The sequence below is a fragment of the Bos javanicus genome, chromosome 1 (genome assembly GCF_032452875.1).
Source record: "Bos javanicus breed banteng chromosome 1, ARS-OSU_banteng_1.0, whole genome shotgun sequence".
In the NCBI taxonomy this organism is placed as follows: Eukaryota; Metazoa; Chordata; class Mammalia; order Artiodactyla; family Bovidae; genus Bos; species Bos javanicus.
The window spans coordinates 74,366,556-74,382,573 of NC_083868.1; the positions used below are offsets into that span (position 1 = coordinate 74,366,556).

At 41.5% G+C, this 16,018-nt stretch overlaps 1 protein-coding gene across 1 annotated transcript in view; it reads left to right on the forward strand.

Moving 5' to 3' along the window:
• Positions 1 to 16,018, forward strand: part of ATP13A5 (ATPase 13A5) — a 116,514-nt gene that overhangs the window by 88,622 nt on the left and 11,874 nt on the right. Inside the window, exons 24-26 of the mRNA XM_061412700.1 lie at positions 3,054 to 3,150; positions 5,140 to 5,212; positions 15,664 to 15,838. Coding sequence (XP_061268684.1) covers positions 3,054 to 3,150; positions 5,140 to 5,212; positions 15,664 to 15,838 — 345 coding nt within the window. The remainder of the gene's footprint in view (positions 1 to 3,053; positions 3,151 to 5,139; positions 5,213 to 15,663; positions 15,839 to 16,018) is intronic.

Genomic DNA, 16,018 nt, shown 5'->3' on the forward strand with positions numbered 1-16,018 from the left:
TATCCAAAATGACTGCACCTACCTTTACTATCATTATTGTCTTAACCCGCTTTGTGTCATGGTGACTACAAAACAAGAGTGCCCAGGACACTCACCTCACTCATGTGGCCCTTTTTAAATATTGTTCTTGAAAATGTGGTGTATTAAAAATGAGACAGAACTTTTCCCTGGAGGACTCACATTCCAGTAAGGGGTATAGAAAGATGTATGTAGATATAGTCGCCTAACACAGAATCTTCTGCCTAAGGAATGAGAGGTGCTCAATAAATTAGCTTTCCGTAAATGAATGTCCAAACAATACAGTCATATGCCAGTAGTTCAGAATGATAACTCAAGCTAGGAGGGACGGTTTCAGATGTAGGTTGTAATTTGAACGATAAATGGGATGTATGGAAACACTAAGGAGGTGGAGGGAATTCCAGATAAAGGAAATGGAGAGCCATGTTTAGAAATGGGGCTTTCATTGGAGAGTGCAGGGGCCTGATTGCTAAACTGAGCTGGAAGATTTCTCAGATGGGAACTGTGGAGGTGAGGCTGGAACACCAGGTGTGGAGGCATCACAGAGGGGATTCAAACTCCTGGACGGTTGTGCCAAGTGCATACTTGATTCATCCAAAAGGCAGTAGCACTTTCAGATGCTCTTTCTCATGCAAGTTGTGTGATGCATTTATGATTGCAATATGTTGTTTTAAAATACAAGTCAGGATGCAAAATTTTCTCTAGTGGCAGATGGCTTAGTAAGTCTTCATGATAGAAACCCTCTTCTTTTATACTTCACAAATTCATAAAAATACAGAGTTCAGCTCTGTTATGCTGAATTTACCCTTGCTATTCTTGATGCCTGCCTAGTCCTGAGAAAATATCCTTTAGAGATATTTTCCTTTAGAGGAGCGATAATGTGCAGTTTTAGGTACATGGGTCTACAGGTTCCCATTATTATTCTTTGAAACATGATTGGCTTGTTATAGTTCAAGTCCTTTAGGGCAAGGACTATGCCTTATTAATTTCTATGTCGTTGTGCCTCCCATGACACATCAGAGCCTTCGATGAACGTTTGTGGAATGCATTAAGTAAATGAATGAACCACTTAAAATTCACATCCATTAGGAAGAGCAGCCATTGTGGAAGCCTTGCAAACATTCTTTATGCTTTACCACTTTGGATTTTTGCACTTTTTTTTTTTTTTTTGATCTGGGTGTCTATTCTCTGGGAAATGTACACAACAGCAGAATAAAGGATGAAATCACAAAGTTTATGTCAGAAAACAATCTAGGTTTCACATGGTTTCCCCTTCTCAACTGGTTTTCTCTCTCCCCTCTGTGCTGAAAATAGAAAGGTAGTGTCTCATAGTCTGGTGGAAAGCACTGACCTGAGGTATCCTGGCCTATCTCCCACCAGAACCTTCTCATCTTGCCCAAGACCCAGCGTGGTTTTTGGCTCTCTGGGTTTTCCTTCTTATGTCCCTGGTCTGTAGAAAAATTTTGAGCAGCACAGGTGTCCATGTCACTGGGGACTGGAAATCAAGAGTATATGGGCTGCCTCCCATATGGATTCGCTTCTACCTTGACAAGAGGAGGCTGCAGGAGTGCTTGTTGGCCAAGTTCCTCCCTCCCCCGACATGTGCTACTTTGGCCTGACATAATCCATTACTGCTGCTGCCACTAAGTTGCTTCAGTCGTGTCCGACTCTGTGCGACCCCATAGACGGCAGCCCATGAGGCTCCCCCGTCCCTGGGATTCTCCAGGCAAGAACACTGGAGTGGATAGCCATTTCCTTCTCCAACGCATGAAAGTGAAAAGTGAAAGTGAAGTCGCTCAGTCATGTCCGACTCTTAGCGACCCCACGGACTGCAGCCTACCAGGCTCCTCCATCCATGGGATTTTCCAGGCAAAAGTACTAGAGTGGGGTGCCATTGCCTTCTCTGAATCCATTACTAACTATACTTCAATAAAAAAGGGAAAAGGTAAATATTCTTTAAAAAATTCTGTTTGAACAATTATTCTTCTAATTGGGTCTTAGAAGAATAATTGTTCAAACAGAATTTTTTAAAGAATATTTACCTTTTCCCTTTTTTATTGAAGTATAGTTGATATACATTACATTAATTTCAGATGTACAACATAGTGATTCAACATATATGTATATTATGAACTGATCACCATGGTAAGTCTGGTAACCATCTGACACATTAAAAAATTATTACAATATTATTGACTAGGAACTATTTACTTTTGATGCTGCGACTTTTACAATTGTCTTTTTCTCTTTGTGTTCCCAAACCAGCTCCCATTATTATCCTGGGTTCTTCCTGGTGTACTGAAGCCAACAAAGCCCATTTCATCTCAAATATTGGCGTCACATCTACTTTTTTCCCATAATGTGAGAGCACCGCCTTAGCATCATGAGTCTAAGGAACTCTAAAACATACACAAGGAGCAAGTGTTGCCAGGATGAAATGAAGCACAAGCCAGTCAATGCTTGACATGTTGCACCTTGTCACGGTGTATTGTGTTTATAATCTTCTTAATTCATTGGAAGCTTGTTGAAAATAAGGACTGTGCCTGATTAATTTATGTCCTCTGTGACTCTGAGCATAATGCTGCTATCTTATAAGCCTTAAGTAAAAGCAAGCTTAAGAGTCAATGGGTGAGATGATGGTTGAAGGAAAGAATGAGTGAATGAATAGTTAAATGAATCATTGAGAGGATGAATCAGTGATGAAGTGAATGTATATATCCAAGAAAGAAAGTGAAGTTGCTCAGTCTTATCCGACTCTTTGTGACCCCACGGACTGTAGCCTACCAGGTTCTTCTGTCCAGGGATTTTCCAGGCAAGAATACTGGAGTGGGTTGCCATTTCCTTCTCCAGATCTTCCTGATCCAGGGATTGAACCCAGGTCTCCCGCATTGTAGGCAGACGCTTTACCATCTGAGCCACCAGGGAAGTCCAAGTATATATCAACAGGCCATTAAAATGAGCTCCTTTGAAAATATAAAAGAGACTGGGAGATATGTATCATATAAAACCAATTATTTTTATTTTTTCTTAAACAGAGAAGGCCGAGCTGCTCTTGTTTCATCCTTCGGGGTATTTAAATACTTGACCATGTATGGCATAATCCAGTTTATTGGCACATCACTGCTCTATTGGGTATGAACTAAAATAATTTCTTCCCAGTTCTAATTGCACTTACATCCCCTGTTTATTTTGGGTGGGGGTGCAGCTCCTACATGGGATTTAATGTTTTATAAATAAATTACTTTTTTCAAAATAGATGTCCGCAAACTTGAGAACTTGGTATAACTGTGCATGAGACACAGAGCTAGAAATGAGTAGATGTGGCTCAGTGTTGTTTTTCTCTAGATAACCTGAGACACTTGACCTCCTCAAGCCTCTACTTCTTCACTTAGAGTATGGAGAGAGCTTCAGAGCAGCCTAAATATATCTCGGCAGGCAATGCATCAGTCTCCAACTGGGGAATATTTTTGGCAGACTAAGAAGAGATTAAAAAGAGAGAGAAATTGTTGAATTTGACTTTGAAGGACTAAAAACTGGAAAGATTCCCATACCAGAGCTTTAGTTCTGAACCTGCCCAGAACCTCTACATGTCATTAGTAAAGGATTAGCAGTTCTGTAAAAAATGTTTGGAAAAGACTTTTGAAATGAAATGATAAAAATAATCATCTAAAAATTAACTAGCTATATGGAAGAAATATGTATAGGTTGAAAGTAATCTGCATCAGGTCAGTCATAACTTGGTCTACAGTAAAATAATCCATCAGGCTCAGGGAACACTGGGGGCAAGGGGAATTAATTTACTGCCTTCCTGAGACATAGTGATGAAAGCGAGGAACACAGGACTCCAGCCTCGGGTGGGCTAAGATTGTGAGAAGCACATAGAGGCTAAGGGGCAACCAGGTGCATAGACAGAAGAAATTGGTTGGAAGCCAGGAAACCTGGATTCAAGTTCTACTTCTGTCTCTAAGAACAAATTCGTTCTTGCCCTTGGCTGAGCTTTTATCCGCCTCCAGAAGTCAGGCTGACTGATTTCTAAAACCCTCCATAGTTCTCTGAAAACTCCCAAAATAAAGTAAAGCTGCCTTTGAAAAGTTCTCCCTATTCCATCTCACCCTGCATGTATAATGTTACCATTCTGAGGGGAAAGAATATGAGAAGGAAATGTAAAAAAGACAGAGAAAGAATTGCAAGATGAGAAGAACTCAGAAACCATTTGCATTCTCTGAAAGTTAAGAAATCAGAATTTCAGTTCCAAAGTCTCCATAGATACAGTTGATTGAAATCAGTGTACTCCAAGTCATTCACTCTGATGGTCTAGATCTAAGTTAAGAGTGTTCTCCAAGAACCTTCGCCTGGAAACATCTTGGCCTTGAGTTCACTTTCTAAGGGGACAGAAATATTTTCATTGGCATCAGTGTGATCTGGTAATATGCATAGAGCCAGATTATGACTTCGTGCTCAGTCAACAGCTATGAAGAAAAACTGACCTGTCTGCAAAAGGTATTGCAAGGCAAGTTCTTGCAGAGTACTTAGCGGACTTGTTTATTTAAATACTTCCAGTATAAACTGAAAGGGAGTTCTATGTCTACACAAACCTTAGAGAGGCAGGTGTACCAGAATGAAGTCTGCAATGGGCTTACTTGGGGTAGGGAACTTGTTCAGTTCGTGAAAGTAAGTGGGTTTCAAGAGAATCATGTGAACTCAACCCATGGATAAAGACAGAGAGAAAACCCTGTTCAATGATTTGAAGCCTTGATTTCAAATTTTAAGTGTAAAGTTCCTAGCAAAATTTTCAGGTTTAATATCTTCTGTTGAGAGTTCAACTACCCAGGCTGAGTCTGCAGCTGCCAAAATCACTGTGACCAACCAATAAGAGAGTGTTTCTCAACGGACTGATTCTCATTGCAATTAGTTATATGGGATTAAGTTAAACATTGGAAAAAGTGATTTGGTTTTATTCTATCCAATGAGATGCTAAAGAGCTTAGGTCAATCACTTTCCTCCTAAAATGGGGAGGAAAATAACACTTGCTTCCTGACTGGTTTCAGGAAGAGTGTTGGGGATGGTGAAGATGTTTTGATGTCAGAATCCTCACTTATCTTTACTTTTCTTCATTTTCAGCAACTACAACTGTTTGGGAATTACCAGTATCTCATGCAAGATGTTGCCATTACGTTGATGGTCTGTTTAACAAGTAAGATCTTAAGCAAAGTAAACCATATTGTTTTTATTTATCCATAAAATTCTAGAAGTACTCATACAAATAAGAGCTTCTGAGAATGACACTTTAACTCCCATATCTCACTGTGTGCGTGTGTGCTCATTCACTTCAGTTGTGTCTGATTCTTTGTGAACCCATGGACCGAAGCCTGCCAGGGTCCTCTGTTCATGGGATTCTCCAGGCAGGAATACTGGAGTGGGTTGCCATGCCTTCCTCCAGGGGATCTTCCCAACCCAGGGATTGAACCCCGAGTCTCTTGTGTCTCCTGCATTGGCAGACAGATTCTTTACCAGTAGCACCACCTGAGAAGCCCACCAGACCTCATTACCTATCAATTTTTTGAAAGTGGTGTTGGTAGTAAGGTGAGGCTTGCAGTCCTCAGTCTTGACATTTATATAGTCTGATAGAAAATAGGTCTTAATTTCATAAAATTGTCAACATATTCTGAGTTCTTTGTAGGTTTATGTCTTATACACAGAAAAAATGTATAAGAAATTGAGGAAGGGAAAACTTTAAAACCCAAAGGTCATTTTCCATTATTCGGCTATACTTCTCATTGACATGAAACCAGATTTTTGCTAAGGCCTTTGATGTTTGAGAACAAATGCTAGCATTTTATTCTAGTGGAATTCTCTCAAAAGCAAGGTGTGGCTCACAGCAACTATTGCTCATTTCCTTCTTTTGAGATGACACTGATAAAGTATTTCCTATCAAGGAACTCAAAGCTTGATACTAACTCTTAATAAGTGAGAAAGGTGACTGCCTTAACAGGGAGCAAAGAAAAAGAATGACACACTCATCTCTTTTTCCTTGTTCAACAATAGAAGTGTTATGAAAAATAACAGATAAAACATCCAGCAATGCAGGATATTAATAACCTTGAGAATTTCACGTAGCATCATAAAACATGAAACTGATATTGAAGTCATTTTTTACATCATCACAGTGACAAAATTTACCAGTGTCAGAGATTTAAGTAATATCAATTTTGATTCTTAGGAATGAAATATCTATTCATAGCCCATTAAAATACTAAGTGTTATTAATATTCATATGCCTGGATAATTTTGAATCAATGGATGGGTATATTTGTTTCTACAATGTTGGCTATATTTTAAGCAATTTGCATGATTTTCTTGTGAACATGGACAATGATATAAAAAAGAAGAGAGTACCAGGAGGTTTCAAGAGCTAAGCTAGCAGGCAGAAGCATGAAAGTGAAGAGTATGGCCATCCTCCATCATTTCCTATCTCTGTGACCTTTGGCAAGTTACTTACTAAATAAATCATTGATTCACTGGGGCTTCCCAGGTGACTTAGTGAGAATCTGCCTGCTGCTGCAGGAAACACAGGAGATGTGGGTTCAGTCCCTGGTTCTGGAAGATCCCCCAAAAGGGAATGCAACCAACTCCAGTATTTTTGCCTGTCAAATTCCATGGACAGAGGACCCTGGCAGGCTACAGTCCATGGGGCCACAGAGCACCGGACACAACCGAGTGACTGAGCACGCATGCACACATAAAATTGATTCGTGTGAAAGGTCCTCACAGGGTTGTGAGGATTAGATAACACAGTGCACGTAGTGTATAGCATAGAGCACGGAACCCGATAAGCACTCATTACAAGATGAACGATATTGCACTACCCCCACCCCTCGCTGGTTTTTTTGAGATGACTGACTAGCTTGTTGAGCACTTAAAAAATCTGAAGACTGTGTACAAGTAGACTGTTGGATTAGAAATTCAAAAATATGAGTGGATGCTTTGCCTCAGATTTGCCAGATGACCTCAAGCAAGTTGTTTTGAGCTTTTGCACACTTAATTTTCATTTTGGTCATGAATTTGACTCTCAAGGTGATGAGTATACTTTACTGTTTCCCATGGCAAGAGCCTGTGGACTCTGGTACCTGTTGCTCACCCTGTGAAACAGCCTCTCATCTCAGAGCAGGCCGAGTGGGAGAGTTGGGATGACTCAGAGCAGGGCCACTGTTCCCGTGGGAGTAAGAAGAAGGCTGACAGTTCAGAAGCATAGTGTTCTTTCCAAACGAGAGCACTTCATTCAATTAGTATGCAACAAACGTGTAGCTGGCTGACTAAATGAGCTAGACCGACGAAGGTGAGAAACACAGTGTGGAAATACCTTTTTTTTTGGTCTCTTTTTACTTTCTGCCTTTGAACACTATCACTTTCCCATCCCTGTGAGTTCAGTCATACTATAGGCAGATCATTTCCTGGTCATTTCCAGGTACTGAAATGATCTCATCTTTAGATGTGAAAAGTCCAGGTATTATAAATTAACATTTCATATTCTCATCCAATTCAAAGTTTTCTTCTCCAAATGAAGCCTGACCCATGGCTTGGAGTAGGTAGTGTTAGAGAAGGCCATGAACTGTTTTCCTTGTGTCAGCTACTTTCAACCCTGCTTCGGTGAATGCAAGTAGCAAGAGCCCAGGACTTTCTACTTAAATGGGGCTATTGTACTTATCACCTGTCGAGTGTATTCTAACAAGGTAGGCATCTAAACTCAGGCCCTTTGCATGGGGCTCACTAGTGAGTTCCTGAGTTCTTTAGAGATTCCCTGTGGATTGTCTGAACCAGACCACTCCCTTACATAGGTGGTGCTCTCTTCTCTGACCCCTCAGGATTCCTTTCATTAACTGCCTTCTGGTGGTGCATATCACACAGCTTTTTCCTTCTGCTGGTCTCTCTAACCTCAGCTGACTGCCCCACTGGGCAAATTCCTTCTGAGACTGCTCTGCTAAGTCACTTCAGTCGTGTCCGACTCTGTGCGACCCCATAGACGGCGGCCCACCAGGCTCCCCCATCCCTGGGATCCTCCAGGCAAGAACACTGGAGTGGGTTACCATTTCCTTCTCCAATGCATGAAAGTGAAAAGTGAAAGTGAAGTTGCTCAGTTGTGTCCGACTCTTAGCGACCCCATGGATTGCAGCCCACCAGGCTCCTCCGTCCATGGGATTTTCCAGGCAGGAGTACTGGAGTGGGGTGCCATTGCCTTCTCCAGAAGCCCGGCTAATTTACAGAGCTTCTGCTTGACCTACTAGACAGATGTGGCACGTGTTCTCACTGCTGCCCCCTCTCTCTTCCCTTTGATATTACAAGTAGGACAATGAGTGCTAATCTCCACCCTCACCACTTCAGGACTTTTCCTACAGTGGTTCTTATGATTTGCTCTCATTTGTGCTGTGATGCTGAGACTAAAACCACAGTTCTTATTGCTCCTAACAATTCCTATTAAGGAATCTCTTCATCATCTCCATGGTTTTCTCTTGTACAGTCTGTACGTACCTGGGGGATGGAGGACGGCCTGTTTGCCCCTGAAGGACCAGTACGAATCCCTGTTAGTAGGTACGATAGCAACATGGCAGTCATCTCTCTTGACATTAAATTGGCACTTACCTTTCATTGTCCTTCCCTGGTGGCTCAGATGGTAAAGAATCTGCCTGCAATGTAGGAGACCTGGGTTCAATCCCTGGTTTGGGAAGATCCCTTGGAGAAAGTATTGGCTACCCACTCCAGTATTCTTGTCTGGAGAATTCCAGGGACAGAGCAGCCTGGCAGTCTATAGTCCACAGGGTCGCAAAGAATTGGACATGACTGAGCAACTAACACTTCCATTTTCACTTATTTTTTCTTTTCATTGTCCTCAAATATGAGGCTCAGCAAAATTCCCCAGACAAGAGGAGGACCTTCATTCAACCTCACCTCAGAAAAGTGTTCGTCTCCTACTGTGTGTTTGGCACATAAGTACCTGGGCATTAAAATGTTGATCACTGACATACAGAGTTTAGTGGAGAATTCACATACATTAATGGATGAAGTACAAGTCAAAAATAGTGAGTACCAAGAAACAACAGATGCTCTGGGAGTTTTGGAAAAGGGGAGTTTGTTTTTGATGATCTGTAGTTAGGGACGAGACAGCAATGAAGAAAAGAGAGATACTGGGGTTGGCTTCATGGAAGACATAGCATTTGCACCAAAATAAGAAGACTGTATAGATTTCAAATATCTTTTACCAAAAGAAGGGCATTTCAAGTAGAAGGAAGCAGCATGAGCAAGAGAGAGCTGATAAATATAGGGCATGAGTTTTTCAATTTGACCACACTGTAGGGTACGTGGAAAGAACAGCAGGAGACAAAATTTGAAAAAGTAGGTTGGGTCAGATCACAGAATCTTGACTACTAGGCTGAGAACTGTGAACATTTATCTGCCGACATTGAGTCTTGGACGATCAATGTGAAATCACTCTCATCAACCCATCTACATTTCCAGGTTCCCAGGTTAGGGCTTTGACTTTCAAGCCTCAATTAGTAAGGGACAAAGATAATGCCATCACAATATGCTAAGTGAAATGAGACAGAAAGACAAAATACTGTTGCTTATACCTGGAATAATATATATATTCACTAGAATATAATATATATTCACTAGGGAATAAAATATATATTCAGTAGAATATAATCTGGTAAATAATATATATTCACTAGAATATAATCTAGTGAATATAACAAAAGAAAAAAAAAAGCGCAGACTCACAGATATAGAGAAGAAACTAGTGGCTACCCGGGGTGGGGTGTAAGGTACACTATGGGGGGGGGTGTATAGGAGGTACAAACTACTGAATGTAAGATGGGCTACAAGGATAAATTGTACAACACGGGGAATTTACCCAATATTTCATAATAACTGCAAATGGAATGGATTGTAACACTTAAAAATTGTATAAAAATTGACAAAATTAATATAAAAACCATAATGAAATAAATCTACCAGTATATTCTCTTGGAGAATGTTTTAAAAAGATAATACTCTCATATTATTTATTTATTTACTTGCCTATCTATCCACACCCTGCGTGTCCCCGCAAGATTTTAAGGCAACATACAAAGGCTTCTAATAAGACAAAATGGGCTTCCCTGATAGCTCAGCTGGTAAAGAATCTGCCTGCAATGCAGCAGACCCCAGTTCAATTCCTGGGTTGGGAACATCCCCTGTAGAAAGGATAGGCTACCCACACCAGTAGTCTTGGTCTTCCCTCATGGCTCAGATGGTAAAGAATCCGCCTGCAATGCAGGAGACCTGGGTTTGATCCCTGGGTTGCGAAGATCCCCTGGAGAAGGGAAAGGTTACCCATTCCAGTATTCTGGCCTGGAGAATTCCATGGACTGTATAGAACTCCAGTACTTTGGCTACCTCATGCGAAGAGTTGACTCATTGGAAAAGACTCTGATGCTGGGAGGGATTGTGGGCAAGAGGATAAGGGGACGACAGAGGATGAGATGGCTGGATGGCATCACTGACTCGATGGACGTGAGTCTCAGTGAACTCTGGGAGTTGGTGATGGACAGGGAGGCCTGGCGTGCTGCAATTCATGGGGTCGCAAAGAGTCGGACACGACTGAGCGACTGATCTGATCTGATCTGATCTGATAGTCCATGGGGTCACAAAGAGTCAGACACGACTGAGTGACTTTCACCACCACCAGTAAAATATAATATACGAAGGAAAAATCTAGGACAAAAGTAAGACGGAGTCAGAATAGTCCATTAAGAAAATGTGTGTCTTGGGAATTTCTTGGTGGTTAGGACCTGATGCTTTCACAGCCAGGGACCCAGGTTCAGTCCCTGGTTGGGGGATTAAGATTCTGCAAGTTGCACCAGTGCCAAAAAGAAGAAAGAAAGAAAAAGAATGCATCTCTTGAAGTCCCGTTTGACCCTCTTAGGTATAGAAGCAATCTTGAAAGGAACTTGTTTAGCTATGTCTCTGTTCTCTTTAGTAAGACCCACTCAAATTAGAACAAGAAAATTGAAGAAGGAGCATGTTTAATACTACAATTCTCACACACAAAAAATAATCTGAGAACAGAAACTTGGAAGCACCTGGGCCTGAGGAGGGCTAGAATTTTCTTTCCTTATTTCCAAGAGACCATCTTCTGTCTTTCTTCTTCTTTCTAACCTTCCTGTTTTCAACTGACTTCTACTCATTCACTTTGCAAATAACCCCAAATGGTAACTATTATTGGGTCTCCATAACCTTTCTGCTTGTCTTCCTACAGCCAATTAGCTCAACCTCTCAGTGTCATTTGCAAATTGTTTAGAAAGAAAACTGATCACCTTCACTTGGGTAAGTTGCCCACTCTAGGCCATTTACTTTTATGAATGAGGGAAGAGTCATGTAATTCAGCTCCATTTGGGCAATCACTCCAGCACATGGGAGAAGGCAGTGTACAGAGGAGGAGGCTGTAGGGAGGATTTATCCATCACATAAATGCATCTCTTAAGTTTCATCTGTGCTTCAGTGGGTCCTTTCTGGGTCTTGGGCCTCTTGAAGGAGCTAATGAAAGATAAAGATTTTTTTTTTTCTCCTTAGAAATTTCCTGACACATGCTCAAAATTTTGCATTAAGTTTGGGTGGGTTCATTAGCCTCCTAAAATTTGACTTACATGACTTGAAATGTCAATAAAAAGTAAGCCAACTATTTAGGAGAAACATACATACATAATATCCAGATAATGATGACCAATTAAAAACTATACTTTGAGAATAGACTTTGAAGCTGCTAAGTCCTCCCATACAGCAGGCTCTGTGCTAGGTTCAGTAAAGGACAGACAGTGAGCAAGACAGGACTTCTTTCCTCAGGAAGCTCACAGCTGGCTAGGTACATGTATACTTTACCATTTGAGCCAACATGAAGCTTTACAATCAGACAGACTTACATCACCACCATGTCCCTCACTAAAGCAAGGATTCTACTTCTCCATGGACTAGTAGGGACTCTAATATGGTTGTCATTATTTTTATTAATAGTCAAGTATACAGGTATATTTTCTTATCAGAAAGTATTAAACATCTTTAAAAAAGAAAAAGTTAAAATAATCTTCATGTAATAATCTGTATCAATCAGCTATTGTCACAGTAATGCTGTATAATAAACCACCCTCAAAACTCAGTGGCTTGCAACACCCACTTATGCTTCTATGCTTTGACTATCATTCAGTTTGTCTAGGTGGGCTTGTCTGAGCCACTCTGCTTAGGATGTACATTAGATAGTCTTGATCCAGGTTCTGGGTTTAACTGAGGTTTGTTTCAGAATTTTCTTTCTGAGGCCAGGCTGAATAGACAGACCTGGGTATGTTATCAGTATAGATCAAAGAGAGCAGAGCCAGAGAGCAAGCCAAGCCACACAAGCATGCCTCGAAACTCTGCTAACACATACATTACCATATGTAAAATAGATAGCCAGTGGGAATTTGCTGTGTGATGCAGGGAACCAAAGCCAGTGCTCTGTGACAACCTAGAGGGGTGGGATGGGAAGGGAGGCTCCTGAAAGAGGGGACCTGGGTATGCCTGTGGCCGATTCATGTTGATGTGTGGCAAAAACCATCATGATATTGTGAAGTCATTATCCTCCAATTAAAAATAAAAATAATAACCCTCCTAACATCTCTTCGGCCAGAGAAAACCACACAGTAAAAAACAACATTAAGGGGAGATAAAGTACACTCTTTCACAATGAGATGAGACCAACAATTCAGTCTCTCACAGTTCCTGTGTAAAAGAAAAGGCAGAAATTACAATGAGCATCCAAAAAAGAGAAAACCAAATAGGTAGAAGGCAGATGCACAGAGATGCAATTACATGTCTCTCCAGTAGCCACAGCCTGTCCATGAACTCTGTGGTCACATTCTACCTTGGATACTGGACGACAGAGAGAATTCCAAGCACGGTGGCCTCTGCCTCCTGCAGCCCCAGTCTCCTTGCACTCCTTCTCAGCACTGACCCCAGTCCACCGTGTCTGCCTGTGCCCATGCAATAACTTCTGACACCAATTACCTGGAGTTGGGCCAAACCTCACAGCCTTCATAAGACTGCCTTCACATTAGAAATCAGCTGTAAGTTTGAGAGTCCCCATGCTACAAACACCTCTGATCTGCTGGTTATTAATGTAAGGGTTCTTAATAGTCCCTCAGAATTCAATCATTCACAGCAACAACTCACAGAACTCAGGAAAGGGCTATTTAGCTTATTACAGCTTTATTATAGCAAAAGGGTACAAAATAGAGCCAACCAAAGGGAAAGACATAAGGGCAGGGTCTGGAAGGATCGCAAACCTGCCATTTCCATTGGCCTCTCCCTCAGGAGTCAGTTTGCCTTACTCTCCTGCACAGTGATGTATGACCATATTCAGAATATTGAAAAAAAAAACAGAGAGACACTCACCTGAGCTTTAGTGTAGGGAATTTTTACTGAGGTTTCATTAAATAGATATGATTGACTGAACCATTGGCCATAAGGTTGAACACAGACTCCAGCTCTCCTCTTTTCCCCTGAAGGTTGAGTTGATAGCAAGTGGCTCAAAGCCCCCAGCTTTCTAATCACACAGTTGGTATTTTGGGCATGGCCAACTCACAAATTCTGATTCATCTCATTAGCACAAACTCTCTTCAGGCCTACTGTGAACAGAAAAGATATTCCTATCAATTAGGAAATTCCAAGAATTTAGAGGATATATTCCAGGAAGTGAAGACAAAGGCCAGTCAAACTCCTCACTCCAGGAGTCCAGAAGTGACCTCCCAGGAATCTGAGATGAAGACTAGTCACTTTCTTTATTACACACCCCATGTGTTTCCCAATGGGACTCAAGCTCTTTGGAAGCAGATGAGATGTCCTTCTTACCTTTGCATACCTCATAGCCTCTAGCTCTACATCCTTCTGGAAAAATTGATTAAATTAGTAAAGTTAAAACTTTAGACAGCCATAGAGCTTTAGCTAAATGAGCTGCAAGAGCCTTTGGAGACCATTTAGACATTCCCACACATCTGGAAGCTCCAAAGGGGCTTCCTAGGTGGCACCAGTGGTAAAGAATCTGCCTATCAGGGCAAGAGACATAAGAGACATGGGTTCAGTCCCTGGGTTGGGAAGATCCCCTGGAGGAGGCCATGGCAACCCACTCCAGTATTCTTGCCTGGAGAATCCCATGGACAGAGGAGCCTGGTGGACTACAATCTATATAGGGTTGTAAAGAGTTGGACATGACTAACGCGGCACCCCACTCCAGTACTCTTGCCTGGAAAATCCCATGGACAGAGGAGCCTGGTGGGCTGCAGTCCATGGGGTCGCTAAGAGTCGGACATGACTGAAGCGACTTAGCAGCAACAGCAGCAGCAACGCGACTTAGTATGCATGCATGAGAAAATGAAAGACCAAAGACTGTCTGTGATTACCCCAGAACATGCACTGAGCAAACTAAAGACCCACTGTAAACTTTTATTATCCAATACTGGACCCTCATTCCCCAGTGCCCTGTCCCCACAGGAATGAACATAGCCCTAGGGATATATACCCCTCTTTCTTACATCAAAGAAAGCAGTCATAAGCTATGAAAATGAGAGAAGTGACAGATGTAAAGAACTGAAACATCCTGACCTCTCCAAGCTTCTTTCCTGCTCTGCCCTGAGAAGTAAAGTACATTCCATTTTCATCAGTTTGCTAGAATATGAGACTTCAAAGACAGATGTAATTGTCTTTTTTGTGTTTTTTTTGGTGTGCAGTGTGTGCATAGTCACTCAGTTCTATCCAACTGTTTGTGACCCTGTGGGTTATAGCTCGCCATGCTCCTCTGTCCATGCAATTTTCCTGGCAATGATACTGAAGTGGGTTGCCATTTCCTCCTCCAGGGGATCTTCCTGACCCATTGCAGGTGGATGCTTTCTTGCTGAGCCACGGGTGACCGCCCATTGCCAACCTCAAATGTTAAAAAACAAACACTAAGACCAAAATATATTTTAACACTCCCATCTAAAGGCAATATTTTAAGTTCCTTTTCCTAAGTCTAATGCACTCTAGCAGTCCTTCATTTGCACACTTCTTCAGGAGATAGCAGAACACACCTGTAGCATCTATCCTGGTACACTGAAGTGCTCAAAGAATGTTGGCTGAATGAATAATAGAGTGAACATTTTTTGCTTTTTAAAAAATCTCCCAGAATATGAACATTAGTCCAACTGAATGCTTCCTTGCCTCTCCAGCTTAATTTTCCACTTCCCCATCATCCTTGAGAGATAACAGTACTCTTATTCCGGTGGGAGGCCATCTTTTATACACCATTCCTGACCAATCTGGTAAGGAAATGGTGTATAAAATATCTGCACCATGCAATATGGTACATGTATTAATTATAGAACTTTTGAATCCATCATTTTCCTTTCTGAAGATGAAACCAAAGCATGGAAGAGGCCAAGGTGGGTAGCACTGGTGTGCAGCTGGGCAATGAACTTACCGAGATGTAAACCCTCAGTGCATGTTTACTGTATCTGAACCCTGATGCGAGACTCAGAATAACATGCATCTCAATCTTTTATTCTCACTAATGAAATTGGACCTAGGAAAAATACATTTGTCTTTCAGTGAGTGCAACACATGCATACCCAAAATTGGCTCCATACAGACCATCAGGACAGCTTCTCTCCCCTCCTTTGCTGCTGTCAGTGGTTTTGAACACCTGCTTCAATTGCATTGTGCTGGTCTGTGCATTTCTTTTGTTGAAGCAGCAGCCCTGGTATTGTGAGGTCTACAGATACAGGTAAAGTTTGGGTCCTTAATTTTCCTTTCTGAAGGTGGTACAATGAATATCTAATGACTCTGTTCAAATTAGTTTGAAATATATTCAAAATTTTTAATTAACCAAAGTTGTTTCTGTACTACAAAACCTCAGTGATGGGATAGAATACAGGACAGAGTCAATGGCTAGAGTCCTGGGGTA